The following is a 21,705-nucleotide window of genomic DNA, read 5'->3' on the forward strand; positions in this document are numbered from 1 at the left end:
TATCCAAAGCGACATTCATAAAAAATTCATATAAAACAATCACTGTAAACATTATCATTTAAGGGAAGAATGTAATACAAAATATCAATACAAAGTGTCAAGACAGAATAAACTCTCTGCTGCTGCAGCAACAGAGATACAGTCTATAAGATATATAGATATCTAATGTATTCATACATTGTTTATGTAGGATATACGCATGTACATATAACCTAATCATATTGTTTCTTCAATTTAAAAATAGCTGACCGTTTTTTCCCCTTCTCTGGGATTATATTCCCAGTTTTGATCTCGGACGTCTGGTCATTTATAGCATATAAGAATATTCTATTACTGTTAAACAAACTATGAATAATAAAACACGCCAAAACATGTGTCCTTTATCATAGCTACACGTATGACGAAAAAACGCGTGAAAATCAGTGGTATTCAGTGAGGTAAGATGAATTAAATGCACTGACAGTTCATTGCTCCTGCCAAATGAATTGCACTGAGTAGAGCGGATCACCACTCCAAGATGGCGGCCCCGCGTCTCGTCTGCGCCAGTAGGCAGTAGCGCTCGATGCTGCGTCTACTTATAAGATGTCTATGATTGTCACATGATCGCAGTCACTCTTTACCCGGAAACGTCAAAACAATGGCAGCGTACCTGCAGTGGAGAAAATTCGCATTTTTCGACAAAGACGAAGTATTGGATCGATTAGATCATGGGAAAAACTTTGATCTTCCCAAAGGAATATCTGCTTGCGACTCTGGACGTGGTCATATTGTCCTTGGAGATATCCTTCAGCTGTTTGATGTGCATGTTCGGCTAATGTTATGCTAGGCTGGATGCTATTTAAACCTAAAGCGATAAGAAGAGAAACAGTAGTGGTTGAGGTTTTATTATGAAACTCTTGTTGCAACTTAATCAAGGCGACTAGTCGAATCTATTTAGCGCAGTTTAGTACTTATTTTCTATGGGTGTCAACTATTCATTGCTGCATGTTACATATGCTATAACCCAGCTAAATGTGCACGCACTGCAAATCTATCTGTTGTCCTTAGCCACGTTTTACATATGGATGGCAACATCTGGCTTTTAATGCGGTCATTGCAGCTGTCAACTTTCCAGGCGTACAAGTTGCGAGTAACACATCTCTTCCAACTGAAACAACACAGTATCCTTGTAACAGTGGGACAGGACGAACACGGAATTAACCCCCTTGTGAGTATGGTGGTTCTCAATTTTTTTTCACAAAATACCACCTCTGAAAACACTTGGCTTTCCAAATGCCTCCCTAATGACCAACTTAAAAAAAAAAAAAAAAAAAAAACAGTAGCGCAGTGGGCCTAAGTATTCATTAAAAACAAGGCAGACGTTTTATTCAACAAGTATAATTAGTATTTTTGGCCACACAATGAACAAACATCATCAATCAATCAATGTTTATTTATATAGCTCTAAATCACAAGTGTCTCAAAGGGCTGCACAAGCCACAACTACATCCTCGGTTCAGATCCCACATCAGGGCAAGGAAAAACTCAACCCAATGGGACAATGAGAAACCTCCAGGGCGACCGGTGCAATGGACGTCGAGTGGATCTAGCATAATATTGTGAGAGTCCAGTCCATAGTGGATCTAAAATAATAGTGAGAGTCCAGTCCATAGTGGGGCCAGCAGGAGATCATCCCGAGCAGAGACAGGTCAGCAGCGCAGAGACGTCCACAACCGAAGCACAGGCGAGCGGTCCACCCCGGGTCCCGACTTTGGACAGCCAGGGCTTCATCCTGTGCCCCCCCTCTACCTGTTAAGGCTTTTCAGTCATTTAAAAATGCATTTTCTAGCCAGTGATGACACGCTGCCCAACTTCCGGGTCCGAGTCTTACTAGATTTGTCTCAAACGTTTGTCAGAACATGCATGTGTGCTAGGGTTGTCGCAACAAAAAAGATGTACGATAAACATTGTATACATTTGGATTTTGATAGAGCAAAATAAATTACTTTACTTATAAGTCACTGGAGTACTAGAAGACAAGGAGTCGCTAACCATGCTGCACTGCACACCTTAAGAGGATACAGGAAGCCATGCGAATCGCTAAGCTAGAGCTCTTGAATGTAAACAGTGTATACCGTATTTTTCGGATTATAAGTCGCAGTTCTTTTCATAGTTTGACTGGGGGTGCGACTTGTACGCAAGAGCGACTTATGTGTGAAATTATTAACACATTACCGTAAAATATCAAATAATATTATTTAGTTCATTCACGTAAGAGACTAGACCAGTGGTTCTTAACCTGGGTTTGATCGAACCCTAGGGGTTCGGTGAGTCGGCCTCAGGGGTTCGGCGGAGCCTCCACCGCGGAGGTCAAGACCCACCCGACTCATCGTGTAAATAAAAACTTCTCCCTATCGGCGTATTAAGGATACGGCAACAGCCGAAGTCACACTGAGTTGCAGGTGTGTAATTTGTTGTGAGTTCATGCACTGTGTTGGTTTTGTTCTTTGAATGATATGATGTTCATGCACGGTTAATTTTGTGCACCAGTAAAAAAACATATAAATTTGTATTTAATTTGAAAAAAAAACTAAACATTTTATTTTTCACTAAAGAAGGCAAGGAGTCACAGGGGTTAGTGCATATGCCTCACAATACAAAGGTCCTGAGTAGTCCTGCGTTCAATCCCGGGCTCGAGATCTTTCTGTGTGGAGTTTGCATGTTCTCCCCGTGACTGCGTGGGTTCCCTCCGGGTACTCCGGCTTCCTCCCACCTCCAAAAACATGCACCTGGGAATAGGTTGATTGGCAACACTAAATTGGCCCTAGTGTGTGAATGTCAGTGTGAATGTTGTCTGTCTATCTGTGTTGGCCCTGTGATGAGGTGGCGACTTGTCCAGGGTATAGCCCGAATGCAGCTGAGATAGGCTCCAGCACCCCCACGACCCCGAACGGGACAAGCAGTAGAAAATGGATGGATGGACTAAAGAAGAGTTCGGTGAACGCGCATTTGAAACTGGTGGGGTTCGGTACCTCCAACAAGGTTAAGAACCACTGGACTAGACGTATAAGATTTCATGGGATTTAGCGATGAGGAGTGACAGATTATTTGGTAAACGTATAGCATGTTCTATATGTTATAGTTATTTGAATGACTCTTACCATAATATGTTACGTTAACATAACAGGCACGTTCTCAGTTGGTTATTTATGCGTCATATAACGTACACTTATTCAGCCTGTTGTTCACTATTCTTTATTTATTTTAAATTGCCTTTCAAATGTCTATTCTTGGTGTTGGGTTTTATCAAATACATTTTCCCCAAAAATGCGACTTATACTCCAGTGCGACTTATATATGTTTTTTTCCTTCTTTATTATGCATTTTTGGCCGGTGCGACTTATACTCCGGAGCGACTTATACTCCGGAGCGACTTATAGTCCGAAAAATACGGTAGTCGATACTATAGCGATTAGATCAATATTTTTTATTATCACCAAATCGCTTTCGGTCGTGTTTTTGTTATTGTTTACAGGACTTTAGGACTTTATGCAAGAAGCCATGCTAACCGCTAAGCTAAGGTAAACGAGGTGGGCGGCCCATTGATACACACATCGTCAGTAACAATACCAAGTATAGTATCATTATATGGTTGATACCACAGTGATTGGATCAATATTTTTTCTTATCTCAAAATAGTATTTTTTTGTCATTTTCCGTTATTGTTAACAGGACTTTAGGACTTTAAATCAGAACCAATAGTAGTTTTTTGCTTATGTTTAGTTTGTTACTTTGCACAATTGAATTTATTTTGCTCAGAATATTGTATGTAGTAAAATAAAATAAATGCAATATTTTATTGATAGTGTTGGACAGCCATCCTGTGAATTGTTTTTATATTTGTGATCAAAAAATTAGTCAGTCCATGATGTTCCAACAGAAAGAAACCAGATATTAACGTTAAATTAGCAAGTGAATTAACAATTGTTCTGATAAAATAATAGAACTGGAAATGACGCTATATGTTACTGCATACGTCAACAGCTAAATTAGGAGGCTTGATAACCCATTTTGAAATGGTTCTCTTATCACTGATGTGCCAGATAATTTACGGCAATAGACTTTGTTATCGCAGGAGGCTGCAATTTATATAGCAATATAAATTTTAGGCTCCATGCGGTGTAGTGGAGCCTTTGCGAGTAAATAACTGTGACGTTTTTAATCACGGCTAATAGTAAAACCGGTAAATCGCCAACACAAAGTGCGCAGCTGTTCAACTTCCTCAATTAATTAGAAGGCTTTAAAGTGAACAGTACGGAATGGTAAAAAACATACTACCTCTTATTACAAGTTGATTGTTTAACAGGTAAAGGTGTGGAATTTAGACAAAAGAGACAGCGGGAATCCTCTCTGCACAAGAATCTTTCCTGCAATTCCAGGCAACAAACCAGCAGAAGTCTCTTGCCTCAGTGTACATGAGAACCTCAACTTCATGGCCATTGGTATGTGGCCAAGAAACACTTGTTTTCTGGCTTGCGTCAGTTTAGTAGCTTTCCCGCTGCAACACAAATTGATTGTGTGTTTCTTAAAAGGTTTCACAGATGGCAGTGTGGTTCTAACCAAAGGTGACATCACTCGGGATCGTCACAGTAAAACTCTGACTTTGCATGAAGGAACCATCCCAGTTACAGGTCTTGCTTTCCGCCAAGTTGCAAAAGTCACGCACCTGTTTGTTGCTACTCTTGAGAAAGTCCATGTAAGTATGAGAGTTGCTAAAACATGTCCACTGTTATCCTTACGACATGCTAGGGCTGCACAAAAAAATGATAAAAAGAAAATTGTGATTCCCATTGATGATCTCTCGCAATCTCTCTTCTAAGTGACAATTGTTTTGATTTTACTTGAAGGGGAACTATGATGCTTTAAATCTGCATTTAACACACTTATTTGTGGTACAGAAAGACATGCACCTGGGGATAGGTTGATTGACAACACTAAATTGGCCCTAGTATGTGAGTGTGAATGTTGTCTGTCTATCTGTGTTGGCCCTGTGATGAGGTGGTGACTTGTCCAGGGTGTACCCTGCCCTGCGCCTGAAGGCAGCTGGGATATGCTCCAGCTTTGGATGGATGGAGGGATAATATATATTGGATATGCTTTTTAGTAAATGTTGCTCCACAGCCACATTAATAACCCACTTTCTGGGTGTTCCTACAGGCGATTTGTTTGTGGAAACGTTCCCTTTTGATTGTAGTTCAAACCCTCCATTGCCCGCCCTCTCCGAAAATATCAGAATGTATCTTTCAAAAATGTACATTATTAAATATGTATTATCACACACGATTCACTTGATTCACTCAGCGCAGAGCGCATCTGTACAATGTTGCACATGATTGGCGACTGCACAAGTCTCGCCGTCAACTGTCAAGAGGCATATGCGTACGAACTTGCACATACGTTAACAAGTATCCCATTTAACACCCGCAAAAGTTAATGCTTCACAGCTTTAGAGGTAACAGTATTGATTCTACAGACACTGACAGCCTCCGTACCCAAGACTCGCCAGTGAGAAGTGCCGCAATGTAACAAAAATGAGTGGGGAAAAAATATAATTATCACACCAAATGTCCAGTTGTGGTAATATTTCAGCTTCAAATTGGATGGGAAATACACGCTTATCAACACGGATGAACAAGCGAGAATGCTTTGATCACATGATAGACACTGACAGCCTCCGTACCAAAGACTCGCCAGTGAGAAGTGCCGCAATGTAACAAAAATGAGTGGGGAAAAAATATAATTATCACACCAAATGTCCAGTTGTGGTAATATTTCAGCTTCAAATTGGATGGGAAATACACGCTTATCAACACGGATGAACAAGCGAGAATGCTTTGATCACATGATAGACACTGACAGCCTCCGTACCCAAGACTCGCCAGTGAGAAGTGCCGCAATGTAACAAAAATGAGTGGGGAAAAAATATAATTATCACACCAAATGTCCAGTTGTGGTAATATTTCAGCTTCAAATTGGATGGGAAATACACGCTTATCAACACGGACGAACAAGCGAGAATGCTTTGATCACATGATAGCGATTAACAAAAACACAACATCAGACCTCGTTTTTCCACCTGGGAAAAAAATACACTTTAAGATGTTCAATATTTTTTTAATGTTAAAGTTTGCACATGATGGAGCCGTCCAAAGTTAAAGCTTACAGAAATAAGACTCTATTTTATTTTTTGTTTGCTTATTTATTTAGTATAACAAAGTTATTTACCTTCCAATTACAGTACAATGGTGAACAATTCTACAGTAATGAGAAATTAAAGTGCGTATCCTTTTAAATAGTAAGTTGCATTGTTATAATGTATTATGATTACATTATAAACACTGTATGGTTTTAATCTGTTATTTCTTTAGTTTAAGAGCATGATGTAGATCAGGGGTGCCCACACTTTTTCTGCAGGCGAGCTACTTTTCAAATGACCAAGTTGAGGGTATCTACCTCATTCATATATATAACTTATATTTATTTATGAAAGAGACATTTTGTTAACAAGTTAAAGGTGTTTAATGATAATACAAGCCTTATTAAAGACATAGAGATTCCTTTTTTTCATGAAGACAATAATATAAGTTTGTGTATTACCTGATTCGGATGACTTGCATTGATTGGAATCAGACAATAGTGCTAATAACTAGGGGTTATTAATTAATTAATTTATTTATTTTTTAAATTAATCAATCCAACAAAACAATACACAGCAATACCATAACAATGCAATCCAATTCCAAAACCAAACCCGACCCAGCAACACTCAGAACTGCAATAAACAGAGCAATTGAGAGGAGACACAAACACGACACAGAACAAACCAAAAGTAGTGAAACAAAAATTAATATTATCAACAACAGTATCAATATTAGTTACAATTTTAACATAGCAGTGATTAAAAATCCCTCATTGACATTATCATTAGACATTCATAACAAATTAAAAATAAGAACTCACAGTGGCTTACACTTGCATCGCATCTCATAAGCTTGACAACACACTGTGTCCAATATTTTCACAAAGATAAAATAAGTCATATTTTTGGTTCATTTAATAGTTAAAACAAGTTTACATTATTGCAATCAGTTGATAAAACATTGTCCTTTACAATTATAAAAGCTTTTTACAAAAATCTACTACTCTGCTTGCATGTCAGCAGACTGGGGTAGATCCTGCTGAAATCCTATGTATTGAATGAATAGAGAATCCTTTTGAATCGGGAAAATATCTTTTTTGAATCGAGAATCTCGTTGAATCGAAAAAAATCGATTTTGAATCGAATCGTGACCCCAAGAATCAATATTGAATCGAATCGTGGGACACCCAAAGATTCGCAGCCCTACTAAAAACGTCCACATTTTCAAATTGAGGAGAAAAAAAGTCCTCCGTTTTCTGTCCGATACCACATGAAAGTGGTTGGTTTTTGGCATCTTATTTGGCCAGCTTCCATAGTCGTTTGTTTATACTTTACAAGAAATACATTGGCGGCTAACCCCGTAGCTTCCTAGCTTGTGCACGCCAGCTTTCTGAGACTCTTATTTTGTTAGCGCAGGCAGGATGAAGCAGCGCTTTTATTGTGAAGATAGGAACTGTGCAGTCGGTCTTTAGCGTTTTGAAGGCAGGTACGGCGCGAGAGTCTGTTAAAATAAAAAGTATTTCTCACCTTCCTGTAGATCATTTTTTTCTTAATAATGATTTCTCAGCAGCCGGTGTCATCTCACAAGATCCTTGGGTGCGGTGAATGTCAATCAAGTGACGGAAGTGACGTCTTGGTGAAGATTGATGATCACTAATTTTTAGATCTATACTTTTAATGCCTGGCTGGCAATCGACTGGTAGCTCGCAATTGACGTAATGGGCACCCCTGATGTAGACAAAAGCTCTGGGTCTGTTTGCATGAAGCCAAACATTTTTTGAGTAAATGATTACATATTGTTCTAATGTCAACGTGTGACACCTTCTGGACAGGAATATGTCGATTGACAGTCTAAAAGTAACATGTCTTCTTTCTTTTTTCGCAGTTCTATGCATTTTTATGTGTAAAATGTAAAAATTGCAAAATAAATCAATATCGCAATTTTGATGAGAAAAATCGCAGTTAGGTTTTTCTCAAAATCATGCAGCCCTCCATAGGTGACAACATTACTGAGGGAGGGAGCATGCCCTGTAATTTTGGATTAAGTGGATTACTTTGTGAAATATTTTGAGTGTATCATTAAATTATCCATTCATCAATTTTCTACCGCTTGTCCCTCACGGGGACGCGGGGGGTGCAGGAGCCTATCCCATCTGCACTTGGGTAGAAGGCGGGGTACACCCTTGACAAGTTCAGTGAATTAATAATATTATTATTACATTAACATTTTAAAAATATATATCATAGTGAAAACTAAGACGTTGTGATTTACATTTTTCAAGGACTTCAAATTGTGCAGTCCTGTGACATGCTAATTATTCTTTACAATAGTAGTGTTGCAATAATGCTGATATCCACCACCTTCTCTTTCTTGTTTAGTGCTACACCCTGTCTAGCAAAGAGTATCCAAAAGTAGAGCTGGATACACACGGGTGTGCTCTTCGCTGCTCCTCCCTCACAGATCCCTCGCAGGATTCTCAGTTTATAGTGGCGGGAGATGAATGTGTGTATTTGTACCAGCCAGACGAACGAGGGCCCTGCTTTGCCTTCGATGGAACGAAACTTTTGGCCCACTGGCATCGAGGATATCTTTTCTTACTTACAAGGAATACAAAGTCACCCAACAAGTAAGAACACTGAATGATGAAAATTAAGTGCAATTATTAATACAATTATTAGAGCAGTAGCTAATCCTGTGTAAAATATCCATTAATAATTTTCACCCCTTTCTGATGTCACCTTATTTCTTGTCATTGTTCACTTAAAGCAGTGTCGCGAGTCATGTATTTTTTTCCAATCAGGTTACTATGTTAATGCCCTACACAGGTTTGGAAGCAGGGAAAGCTCTCCATCAGACAAACAGCTTCTGACCATCTACGACTTGGACAACAAGTTCATTGCCTTTAGTGCCTCATTTAACGATGTCATTGATGTTGTGGCTGAGTGGGGCTCCTTCTATATCCTCACCAGAGATGGTAAAATGTATGTTCTTCAGGAAAAGGACACACAGACCAAACTTGAGGTAATGTTTGTGGATAGCCTGATTACCCCAGGTTTTTAGAATTAAACAGTTGTACAATAGTCGGAGTAGTAATAGTTGGAGAAAAAAAAATCATCAGATCAGAGGAGACCTTTTGTTACCATTTTCACAAATTGCTCACTGTTAATTTTTTTTTGTCTCTGCCTCATGTTTCCCCTTAGTTAAAAGTTTTGGGGTTACAGGTGGTGAGAGTTGAGACTGTGGGTCAGGTACATGCAGTCAGGGGAGCCAGAGTCATGTTGAAAAATAAAAACACAAATAATGATAACATTACACAAATATTGGTATTTATTTATTGAACTGTCATAAATGTATTAACTATATGATTCCAATCGGTTTTTTTTTACATTTTCTTAAGTAAAAATGGCTGAATTTGCACATTTCCTCAAAAAACACAGGGTAGAATACCATGATATGGCTGCCGTGTGTCTGTCCTCTTTGCTTAGGGCCCTATTGTGCCGTTTTTATGCGCTATTAATCGTACTCTTATTCGTATTCTACCATCCAGCCTGCAGACTCGTCTACTCCACGTAAGTTAGGGAAAAGTGCTTAAGGGGATACAGTGCATCCTTACAGTATTCACAGCGCGTCGCATTTTCCACATTTTGTCATTATATAGCCTTAATCCAGAATGGAATAAATACATTTTTGTCCTCAAAATTCAACACACAATACCCCATAATGACAATGTGAACTTCTTTTTCTTTTTTTTTAAATTGGCAAATGTATTAAACATTTCAAATTAAAAAATCACATGTGCATAAGTATTCACAGTTTGCTCGATACTTTGTTGATGCACCTTTGGCAGCAATTACAGTCTCAAGTCTTTTTGAATTTGATGCCACTAGCTTGGCATCTTTAGGCAGTTTTGCCCATTCCTCTTTGCAGCACCTCTCAAGTTCAATCAGGTTGGATGGGAAGTGTTGGTTTTCATCCAGGATGTCTTTGTACTTTGCTGCATTCATCTTAGTTTAGTCAGGGAAGTGACCCAAGAACCCGATGGCCACTCTGTCAGAGCTACAGAATTCCTCTGTGGAGAGAAGAGAACCTTCCAGAAGGACAACCATCTCTGCAACAATCCATCAATCAGACCTGTGTGGTAGAGTGGCCAGACAGAAACCATTTCTTTATGTAAAGTATGCCAAAATGCGCCTGAAAGAATCTCAGACCATCCATCCATCCGTCCGTCCATCCATCCAACTTGTTCTGCTTATCCAAGGTCAAGCCCCGGAGGCAGTAGCCTAAGAAGAGAAGCCCAGACTTCCCTCTCCCGAGGCGTTCCTAGGCTAGCCGGGAGAAAAAGTCTTTCCAACGTGTCCTGGGTCTTCCCTGTGGCCTCCTACCAGTCGGACGTGCCCTAAACTTCTCCCCAGAGAGGCGTCGGGGGAGCATCCTGACCACCTCCTCTGGCTCCTCTCGATGTGGAGGGGCAGTGGCTTTACTCTGAGCTCCTTCTGAATGACAGTGCTTCTCACCCTATCTCTAAGGAAGAGTCTCGCCACCCGACGAAAACAACAAATTTCGGCCGCTTGTACCCGTGATCTTGTCCTTTCGGTCATAACCCAAAACTCATGACCATAGGTGAGGATGGAAACGAAGATCGACCGGTAAATTGAGTGCTTTGCCTTCCGGCTCAGCTCCTTCTTCACCACGACTGATCAACGCAGAGTGCGCATCACTGCAGACGCCGCACCGATCCTCTTGTCGATCTCACGATCCACTCTTCCCTCACTCGTGAAGATTTTGAGGTACTTGAACTCCTCCACTTGGGGCAAGATCTCCTCCCCAACCCAGGGATGACACTTCACCCTTTTCCGGGCGAGAACTATGGACTCGTACTTGGAGGTGCTTATTCTCATTCCAGTTGCTTCACACTCGACTGTGAACCGATCCAGTGAGAACTGAAGGTCCTGGCCACATGAAACCTTCAGCACCACATCATCTGCAAAAAGTAGAGACCTACTACTACAGCCACCAAACTGGATCCCCTCAACGCCCTGACTGCGCCTAGAAATTCTGTCGATAAGTTATGAACAAAATCGGTGACAAAGGGCAGCCCTGGCGGAGTCCAACTCTCACTGGAAACGGATCCGACTTACTGCCAACACTATAAACCAAGCTCTGGCACTGATCATACAGGGACCGGACCGCCACAATTAGACGGTCCCATACCCCATACTATCTGAGCACTCCCCACAAGACTTCCGGAGGAACAAGGTCGAAGGCCTTCTCCAAGTCAACAAAGCACATGTAGACTGGTTGGGCAAACTCCTATGTTCCCTCAAGGACCCTGCCGAGAGTATAGAGCTGGTCCACAGTTCCACGACCAAGACGAAAACCATACTGCTCCTCCTGATCCGAGGTTCGACTATCTGGCGTAACTTCCTTTCCAGTACACCTAAATAGACTTTACCGGGAAGGCTGAGGAGCCTCTCGTGTTTTTAGGAATTTGCTAAGGAGTGTGATCCCACAATAGTAGGAACACACCCTCCGATTCCTCTTCTTAAAGAGAGGAACCACTGGTCTGTCAATCCAGAGGCCCCGCCCCTGATGTGCATGCAGTGCTGCAGAGTCTTGTCAACCAAGACAGCCCCACATCATCCAGAGCCTTAAGGAACTCAGGGCAGATCGAAACCACCCCCGGAGACCTGACACAGATGAGTTTTTTAACTACCTCAGCCCCAGAAGTAGGAGAGCCCACCACAGATTCCCTAGGCACTGCAACCTCATAGGAAGACGTGGAGGTGGGATTGAGGAGGTCTTCGAATTAATCCCTCCACCGATCCACAACGTCCTGCATTGTGGTCCGTAGCACACCATCCCCACCATATACGGTGTTGACAGTACACTGCTTCCCCCTCCTGAGGCGGCGGATGGTGATCCAGAATCGCTTAGACAAATTAATGCAGCAATTTACGGAGACATCCTGGATGAAAACCAACGCTTCTCTTCCAACCTGATGGAGCCTGAGAGGTGCTGCAAAGAGGAATGGTTAACCAAAATTAAATAAAACATTGTTATGTATTATGAGGTAATGTCTGTACAATTTTAATGATAAAAATACATGTATTCCATTTCGCAATAAGGCTGTAACAAAACACATGGGAAAAGTGAAGCGCTGTGAAAACTTTCCGGATGCACTGTATTTTAGGATTTTCTTTTCTACATATAAAACACTACCATGTGGTCTACATGTAGTGGTGTTTTCTGGTCAACATTTTGCATACATTATGTTTTACAGACTATTTTCCAGCCACTTTCTGACTGTTTCTTTGCAGATGCTGTTTAAGAAGAATTTGTTTGTAATGGCCATAAACCTAGCTAAAAGCCAGCACCTGGACAGTGATGGTTTATCAGAGATTTTCAGACAGTATGGTGATCACCTCTACCTTAAGGGAGACCATGATGGTGCTATTCAGCAGTACATTCGGTAATTATATCAATCGTCATGTCAATTGTGCTTAGTGGTGGTAATCTGTGTTGAGTGCTTCCCCCCCATTTCTAATATTTTTTTCTTTTTCACCAAATATTGTAGACCATGGGTGTCAAACTTGTTTTTATTGCGGGCCACATTGCAGTTTAGGTGCTTTCAGAGGGCTCCTAGTAACAGTGAATACATATGAATATAAATGTTTAAGGGCCTCATTATATTATTACACAATTTATTATGCATTTGGTTATTAGATTTTTTAACGTACAATTTGATGAGGGCTGTCAAAAATAAGTTAATCACAAAATTATTGCAATAATCATGTATATACACAGGTTTGATCACGCAATTTTTTTGCCCCGAAGCTTAACTGTGGATTTATACCTGAAAGGTGGTACAGGTTGTATACGGTCAGTGATCAGGTCAATTCGGTGCAAAGATGAATAAAGAGACAAATTTCACTCCAAAAAACCTTGACTGGTCACTATATAAAACTGTTACTAAGTTTTGAGCAAATAAATGAAGTGTATTCATGTAGCCTCAAATATATTTATCTTTAAATGACATTGACAATGAATGCCATTCTGACCATAAAATTGTATTTGTGTCCAAATGATAGGATAGGTTGATTGGCAACACTAAATTGGCCCTACTGTGTGAATGTGAGTGTGAATGTTGTCTGTCTATCTGTGTTGGCCCTGTGATGAAGTGGCGACGTGTCCAGGGTGTACCCTGCCTTCCGCCCAAATGCAGCTGAGATAGGCTCCAGCACCCCCCGCAACCCCAAAAAGGACAAGCGGTAGAACATGGATGGATGGATGGATGGAGATGAAGTACTTCATCAAGGCTTTGAGGGGCCACATAAAATGTCGTGGGGGAGTTTGACACCAGTTCTGTAGACGTATAAATTAAATGCATTACATATACATTATAATAATTCCTGTTTGCATTTCTCAGCACAATTGGAAAACTGGAGCCATCTTACGTCATTAGGAAATTTTTGGATGCACAGAGAATCCACAACCTGACATCTTACCTACAAGCATTGCACAGGCAGTCACTGGCCAATGCAGACCACACCACACTCCTGCTGAACTGTTACACCAAGCTGAAGGACAGTTCTAAGCTTGAAGAGTTCATTAAGGTAAATAAAAACGGAAGCAGCACAGTGTGTGTAGTTACAGGAAATGAGACATTAAACTTGTATTTTGTATTGTTCCTAATTGTGTTCTCATGTGCTGTATTTTGAATAGAGCAGTGAAAGCGAGGTTCATTTTGATGTTGAGATTGCCATTAAGGTTCTACGACAGGCTGGCTACCACAGCCATGCTGTTTTCTTGGCAGAGAAGCACATGCACCATGAATGGTATTTGAAGATTCAACTCGAAGATCTCAAGGTAAAATAAATGTGATTATTAATCGAAATTATCACAGTATTAAAGTGTCGTTTATAGCTACATTTACAGGTTTGTGGTACATGGAGTGTAAATGAGCTGTTTTGTACTCATGCAAAGATGTACAATAAAAATAAGAAACACTGTGTACAAAGCCCATTCAACTGGTGGCCTGGGGTCCAATTCCGGCCCGGGAATAACACCATACCCTGCCCCTAGTTCAGTTCAAAACAAACATTTTTGCAGCAAATTCCGAAAAGCACTAGAGTGCTCCTGGTCTATAGAGGAACCACTGTAAACACATCCATGCGTTGACATTTTAATGGTACCTGACCAGCACACATAAAACACAAGAGTCCAAACTTGTGATTTACAACTGAGGCATTCCTCAAGGTAACCCTTTAAGTCCTCTCCTTTTTGGCAGTTGATTTTTTTTGTAATATGATTGATGTAACTAAAGTATTGCAGTAGCTTGTTTACTTCACATGCAGTCTGTAATTATCTGTTCAACTTCTTCAGTTATATTAGTAATGTTCCTCAAGGTTCCATTTTAGGTTCTCTCTCTTTCATCATTTGGGCTAATCAACTGGTGGCCCACGAGTTAGTTAAAAAAAACTTGTGAGACACTCAAATGTTTAAAAACATTAGAGTGATGTCATAGAGATGATCTTTGACAAGCTTTTTTTGCAGGCAATTTAAACAGACCAAAAATCAAACGGCTGCTGTAGAGTATGCTGGTTCTCCAGGATATGCAAAATAAGACTAATAGTGAAGGGAGACGTCAGGCCCCCCCGGTCCTTAGCTTTCTGGAAATGTCGCCACCAAAATAATCTAATTGAAGACCGTGTTGTATACCAATACTTGCAAATAATATTTTTAGGAAGGAGTCTTACCAGCATACTATGTACATTCTGATGTTCCTACTCTTTGTATAACCAGTAAATATGTTACATTGCATGCAAATATTTTGTGTACAGCCGCACAGGTTTTTTACTTGGTATTTGTTGCTCAGTTACTTATTTATCATATTTCCTTTCCAAACGCAGAACTATGAGGAAGGGCTGCGTTACATCGGACGTCTTCCTTTTGAACAAGCTGAAAGCAACATGAAGCGATATGGCAAGACATTGATGCATCACATTCCTGAAGGTACAACCATGCTTCTGAAGGGCTTATGCACAAACTACCAACCAAGTGGTGACACCGCTGAAACAGACAGACACTTGGAGAAAAAACAGCTCAAAAAGGTCTGTGTGCACTTTTCAGTTTGCGATCTCATCAATGAAAATTTGATTTCAAACAAATTGCTCGGAAATTAAGGGTAAAAACATGAATCAAAAAATAACTGATTTTACAAATGTGTATAATACCTTATGTTGTGTTAATTTCAACGACATAACACTCTTCAAACATCTGACTGTTCGTACCCCCACGCCTCTTATCTCTTTCTTCTTTACAATGCTACTGAAAACTACTGTCAGCCCGCACATCAATGCACTTTCTATGCCGCTATGCAGCTCCAACAAAATATGGTTGACATGTATAACTTGTGTTGTTATGACAATGACAGTAAAGGAATTGATTGATTGATTTCTAAATTATTGTAACTCACTTTCAAGTTTTTGAAACTTACCTCTTTCATAACGACATGACACTGTTTTTGAGTTAACTTGCTTTTAACTCCCCCAGTAATGTTGCTTTGCTGTGTTGCCCTGCGTGTTTTTGAAGTAGGATGAAATAAAGCATGTCATTTCCTTTTTGTTCAAATCACATACATGCAAAAGTCTCAAAACTTGATAACAAACATTCCAAATAAAATACTGTAATCGATCACTGTAAATATTTCATTATTAGTGCTGTTAAATTATAAAAAGATCGTACTAACCCCTTTTCCATATGAGTTGGGAAATTGTGTTAGATGTAAATATAAACGGAATACAATGATTTGCAAATCATTTTCAACCCATATTCAGTTGAATATGCTACAAAGACAACATATTTGATGTTCAAACTGATAAACTTTTTTTTTTTTGCAAATAATCATTAACTTTGGAATTTGATGCCAGCAACACGTGACAAAGAAGTTGGGAAAGGTGGCAATAAATACTGACAAAGTTGAGGAATGCTCATCAAACACTTATTTGGAACATCCCACAGGTGAACAGGCACATTGGGAAGAGGTGGGGCCATGATTGAGTATAAAAATAGATTCAATGAAATGCTCAGTCATTCACAAACAGGGATGGGGCGAGGGTCACCACTTTGTCAACAAATGCATGAGCAAATTGTTGAACAGTTAAAGAAAAACCTTTCTCAACCAGCTATTGCAAGGAATTTAGGGATTTCACCATCTACGGTCCGTAATATCATCAAAGGGTTCAGAGAATCTGGAGAAATCACTGCACGTAAGCAGCTAAGCCCGTGACCTTCGATCCCTCAGGCTGTACTGCATCAACAAGTGACATCAGTGTGTAAAGGATATAACCACATGGGCTCAGGAACACTTCAGAAACCCACTGTCAGTAACTACAGTTGGTCACTACATCTGTAAGTGCAAGTTAAAACTCTCCTATGCAAGGCAAAAACCGTTTATCAACAACACCCAGAAACGCCGTCGGCTTTGCTGGGCCTGAGCTCATCTAAGATGGACTGATACAAAGTGGAAAAGTGTTCTGTGGTCTGACGAGTCCACATTTCAAATTGTTTTTGGAAACTGTGGACGTTGTGTCCTCCGGACCAAAGAGGAAAAGAACCATCCGGATGGTTATAAGCGCAAAGTTGAAAAGCCAGCATCTGTGATGGTATGGGGGTGTATTAGTGCCCAAGACATGGGTAACTTACACATCTGTGAAGGCGCCATTAATGCTGAAAGGTACATACAGGTTTTGGAGCAACATATGTTGCCATCCAAGCAACGTTACCATGGACGCCCCTGCTTATTTTAGCAAGACAATGCCAAGCCGCGTGTTACATCAACGTGGCTTCATAGTAAAAGAGTGCAGGTACTAGACTGGCCTGCCTGTAGTCCAGACCTGTCTCCCATGGAAAACGTGTGGCGCATTATGAAGCCTAAAATACCACAACGGAGACCACCGGACTGTTGAACAACTTAAGCTGTACATCAAGCAAGAATGGGAAGCATTCCACCTGAGAAGCTTAAAAAATGTGTCTCCTCAGTTCCCAAACGTTTACTGAGTGTTCTCAAAAGGAAAGGCCATGTAACACAGTGGTGAACATGCCCTTTCCCAACTACTTTGGCACGTGTTGCAGCCTTGAAATTCTAAGTTAATTATTATTTGTAAAAAAAAAAATAAAGTTTATGAGTTTGAACATCAAATATGTTGTCTTTGCATTCAATTGAATATGGGTAGAAAAGGATTTGCAAATCATTGTATTCCGTTTATATTTACATCTAACACAATTTCCCAACTCCTATGGAAACGGGGTTTGTAATTAATCACTATCCACACGTGTGATTAATCTGATTAATCAGTAAATTAATTGCCTGCATAATTTAAATAAACTTAAAAAATATTTTTTGACTAATACAGTTTAATTGTCAGAATGTCGAACCCAAAATGTTTTACTAAATATACATAATTTATTTGCTAAAAACAGTTTTATCTGAAGTCCCATATAAGTATAAATGTTTAAAATTGAAATTTGGCACAGAGCACATCAGTGGGCTTCTCCTCATCCATCTTTTGACTGACGTATAGTGCATTCGGAAAGTATTCAGAGCGCTTCACTTTTCCACATTTTATTCTCTTACAGCCTTGTTCCAAAATGGAATACATTTATTTTTTCCCGGTATCCTGACTAGTCTCCCAGTTCCTGCCTCTGACAAACATGCCCACAGCATGATGCTGCAACTTCTATGCTTCACTTTAAGGATAGTATTGGCCTGATGATGAGTGCTGCCTGGTTTCCTCCAAACATGATGCTTAGCATTCACACCAAGGAGTTCAAGCGTTGTCTAATCAGACCAGAGAATTTTGTTTCTCATGGTCGGACAGTATTTCAGGTGCATTTTAGCAAACTTTTTACTAAGAAATGCCTGCTGTCTGGCCACTTTATCATACAGGCCTGATTGGCAGAATGCTGCAGAGATGTTGTCCTTTTGGAAGGTTCTCCACTCTCCACGGAATAATTTTGTAGCTCTGACAGGGTGACCATCGGGTTCTTGGTCATCTGACTAGACTAAGATGAATGCAGCAATGTACAGAGACATCCTGTCTGAAAACCAATGCTTCTTGTCCAACCTGATGAATCTTGAGAGGTTCTACAAAGAAGAATGGGCGAAACTGCCCAAAGATAGGTGTCAAGCTTGTGGCATCATATTCAAAAAGACTTAGGGCTGTAATTGCTGCCAAAGGTGAATCAACAAAGTATTGAGCAATAGCTGTGAATATTTTTATAGAGGTATTTTTTTTAGTTTTATAAAATTTGCAATAAAACTTTTCCCATTGTCATTATGGGGTATTGTCTATAAAACTTTGAGAACTAAAATGATTTTATTCCATTTTGGAATAAGGCTGTAGTATTATAACATTTGGAAAAAATGAAGCGCTGTGAATACAGTACTTTCCGTATGCACTGTATGTGATGCATTAACCTGATCACTGACCGTAACCACCCACACTGCCTTCCAGGTAACCATTTGTGGTTAAAATAGAGGAGCATGAGCGATCAAAATGAATTGGGTAATTAATCTGTGCATATACATGATTAATGCGATCATGTTTTGTAAATAATCACAATAGTTAACTCGTCAAATATGACAGCCCTGATAATTTTATGTAAATGCACTTCAATCTAATATTGTAATATAAACCAGAAAATCACAATTTGGGTAAATATTAACAATACCTTTTGAATTTGCTTCTTTTCCCAATTACTATATTTATGTTTCCTTTTTTTTTTGTCACCTGTATAATTATTTTTAAATTTTTTGTTTTGTTTTCAGGCCAATTCTGAGGAATTCATCCCAATTTTTGCCAACAACCCCAGAGAACTCAAAGCCTATTTAGAGCATATGATTGAGGTGGATTCCCGTTCTCCTCAAGGGGTTTATGACACACTGCTTGAGCTCCGACTGCAAGACTGGGCACATGAACAACACCCTGAGGTCAGAGGAGTATTTTATTTTATATTTATTATCTTCCTTTAAATTACTTAACACACAGACATAATTATATAAATAGCTGGCAACATAAGTGAGTACTATGATAGTTATCTTGTCTGCAAACAAGCCTGGTGTAGATAGCGCCATGATCTGGTGCTGCATGAGTGCCGTCGGCGCTGGGAAGCTGTGGTTCATTTAGGGTAAAAGACAATTGCACAGCTCTGTGGAATTCCATGCCCATAACGATGGTGCTCATAAAATTTATTGACACTTTGGCCACAACAATTTATCTCAGGTGTTCTTGTGTTGCCAGCTATTGATACAATAATTGCTAAGTTATTGTTATTAAATGGTTATTTTCACAGGACTCTAAATGTTTTTCAAGCTGTACGCTTTGAACTATTAATTCATTAACTTAGTTCAGTTGGTAAAGAGTTAGATAAACGTGAATATATACAAACGTGTCACTTACAATTAATAAGTGCCCCTGTCAAGGGCTTCATTCAGTGACTATTTAGCGTTCGAGATTGCTTCTTACTGTCTTTGTTGAATAAACTATAGCAGTGGTTCTCAAACTTGTTTCACCTATTACCACCTCAGAAAACACTTGGCTCTCCAAGTACCACCATAATGACAAACATTAAAATACAGTTGCAGAGTAGGCCTAAATATTCATTTAAAACAAGACAGGTTTTATTTAACAAGTATATTTAATAGTTTTGGCCACTGTAACATTACAAACAGTTTAAACAGTAACACTGTGTTTGAATATTTAATTAAGTGATTCGTTGGCATACCACTAGATGAAGCCCGTGTACTGAACTATAGGAATTGTATGTTAACATAACAAGTGTAAAACACTAATATAACAGTAGAATAACAGCACTGTACAATGGGATCTAATTATTCTGGTTATTATTAAAAATAAAATAGATTTATTAAAAAAATGAATAGGCTTGAATGACTGTTGATGACATTAACACTTTGTATTAGTTTATTAGTCTTATTTTTATTATATAATTATTAATAGATTAATTAATTTATTATTATTAAAATTTGTTTATATTTGTCATTTTGTAGTAAAGCATGCTAAATTAGTCCAGAATTAGGAGCACTCAACAAAAACAGCAGGCAATGAAAAAAAGTAGAAGTTAGCGACCTAGCACAATATTTAACCTTACTATACGATTATTGATTCATTCTTGCCGTGTACTCTTTTTTTATTTTTTTTTATTTTTTTATTTTTTTACTATAAACTCCCTTCATCATTTCTCCTGAGTGAGTCAAGTCACTGTTTTACATGTACACTTTGGCTTTTTTAGTGTGGCTGTACCTAAGCTGGATAAGTATGTAATGTATTTTTGATGTGTATTAAAAGCATTATATCAATAATATTGTATCGGTTTAGTAAATCATGTATCGTATAGTAATATACCCTGAGATAACCAGCCTGGGGCAACCTGTATATTACAGTGGACATTTGGCAGTTGGAAAGAAAAAAAAGTTTGGTATTATAATTTAGGTTTGGTATACAATGAAGCTTATTGATTGTTATTTTTTTAAATCTTGGCAGAAAAAAAAGATCCTGCAAAATGAAGCCTTGTTACTACTGAGGAGCGACAACACTGTGTTTGATAAAGCCCTGGTCCTCTGTCAGATGCACAATTTCAAAGAGGGCGTCCTTTACCTGTATGAGAAGGGCAAACTGTGAGTAAATATCTGTTAATTTTGCATTTTTTTTAACAACCATAACATTTCATACATTATCTGTATGCTTTTTTTCCCAACTTTCTCTTCCAAAAGAGAAAGTTAAAAAAAACAGTTTTTTAAGGCATTTAATATGCAAAACCAACATTTCTTACCATTGGTATGTGCTTTTGTTTATTTGTGATCATCTGCATAAGTGAAATTCAAATCAAACTATGAAGGCAAGTTGAAGATATTAAAAAAAAAAACAATCATCCAAACAAGCCGTGTGGAATTTGCACAATTTGTGACGTTTTCCCCATTGTTGACGTCGGCGGATATCTCGCTACAGTATATGTTAACATTTTATCTGAAAAGCTTTGCGTGAGCCCGCCATTTTAGTCCGACATACTTGTCAATAAGAACCTTATTTTCTATTTTCTTGTTGTGGCTCGTACATGCACAGGCATCCTCGGCTGTTGCTATTTCTAATATAAACTAGCGTATGGTTCTAACTTATAATTGTCAATAGACTCAATATGGAAGCGTTATAAACTAAAGCATGGCTGACGGGGAGAAGACACTCGAAGTGGAGGCATGTAAATAAAACAGCGCATCCTGAAGAGACAGTCAGAAAGCGGCTTTAAGATGGTCTGTAAAACATAATCTATGCAGGACTCTCACACTATTAACTAGATCCACTATGGACTGGACTCTCACAATATTATGCTAGATCCACTCGACGTTCATTGCACTGCAAAAACTGAAATATAAGTAAGATTAAATATCTCAAATAAGGGTGATATTTGCTTATTTTCTGTCTGATAAGATCATTCTTCTCACTAATCAGAT

The 21,705-nt window shown here is 39.1% G+C and overlaps 1 protein-coding gene across 1 annotated transcript in view; it reads left to right on the top strand.

Annotated features, from left to right (window-relative positions):
* The first annotated feature begins 617 nt into the window (after positions 1-617).
* The window catches only part of vps11 (VPS11 core subunit of CORVET and HOPS complexes), a 32,374-nt gene continuing 11,286 nt past the window's right edge, over positions 618-21,705 (top strand). The window contains exons 1-12 of the mRNA XM_072913833.1: positions 618-779; positions 1,059-1,207; positions 4,346-4,481; positions 4,572-4,735; positions 8,558-8,805; positions 9,005-9,200; positions 12,497-12,648; positions 13,606-13,792; positions 13,902-14,045; positions 15,089-15,289; positions 19,009-19,170; positions 20,741-20,874. Coding sequence (XP_072769934.1) covers positions 638-779; positions 1,059-1,207; positions 4,346-4,481; positions 4,572-4,735; positions 8,558-8,805; positions 9,005-9,200; positions 12,497-12,648; positions 13,606-13,792; positions 13,902-14,045; positions 15,089-15,289; positions 19,009-19,170; positions 20,741-20,874 — 2,015 coding nt within the window. The 5' untranslated portion in view covers positions 618-637. The remainder of the gene's footprint in view (positions 780-1,058; positions 1,208-4,345; positions 4,482-4,571; positions 4,736-8,557; positions 8,806-9,004; positions 9,201-12,496; positions 12,649-13,605; positions 13,793-13,901; positions 14,046-15,088; positions 15,290-19,008; positions 19,171-20,740; positions 20,875-21,705) is intronic.

The sequence above is a fragment of the Nerophis lumbriciformis genome, linkage group LG09, assembly GCF_033978685.3.
Source record: "Nerophis lumbriciformis linkage group LG09, RoL_Nlum_v2.1, whole genome shotgun sequence".
In the NCBI taxonomy this organism is placed as follows: domain Eukaryota; kingdom Metazoa; phylum Chordata; class Actinopteri; order Syngnathiformes; family Syngnathidae; genus Nerophis; species Nerophis lumbriciformis.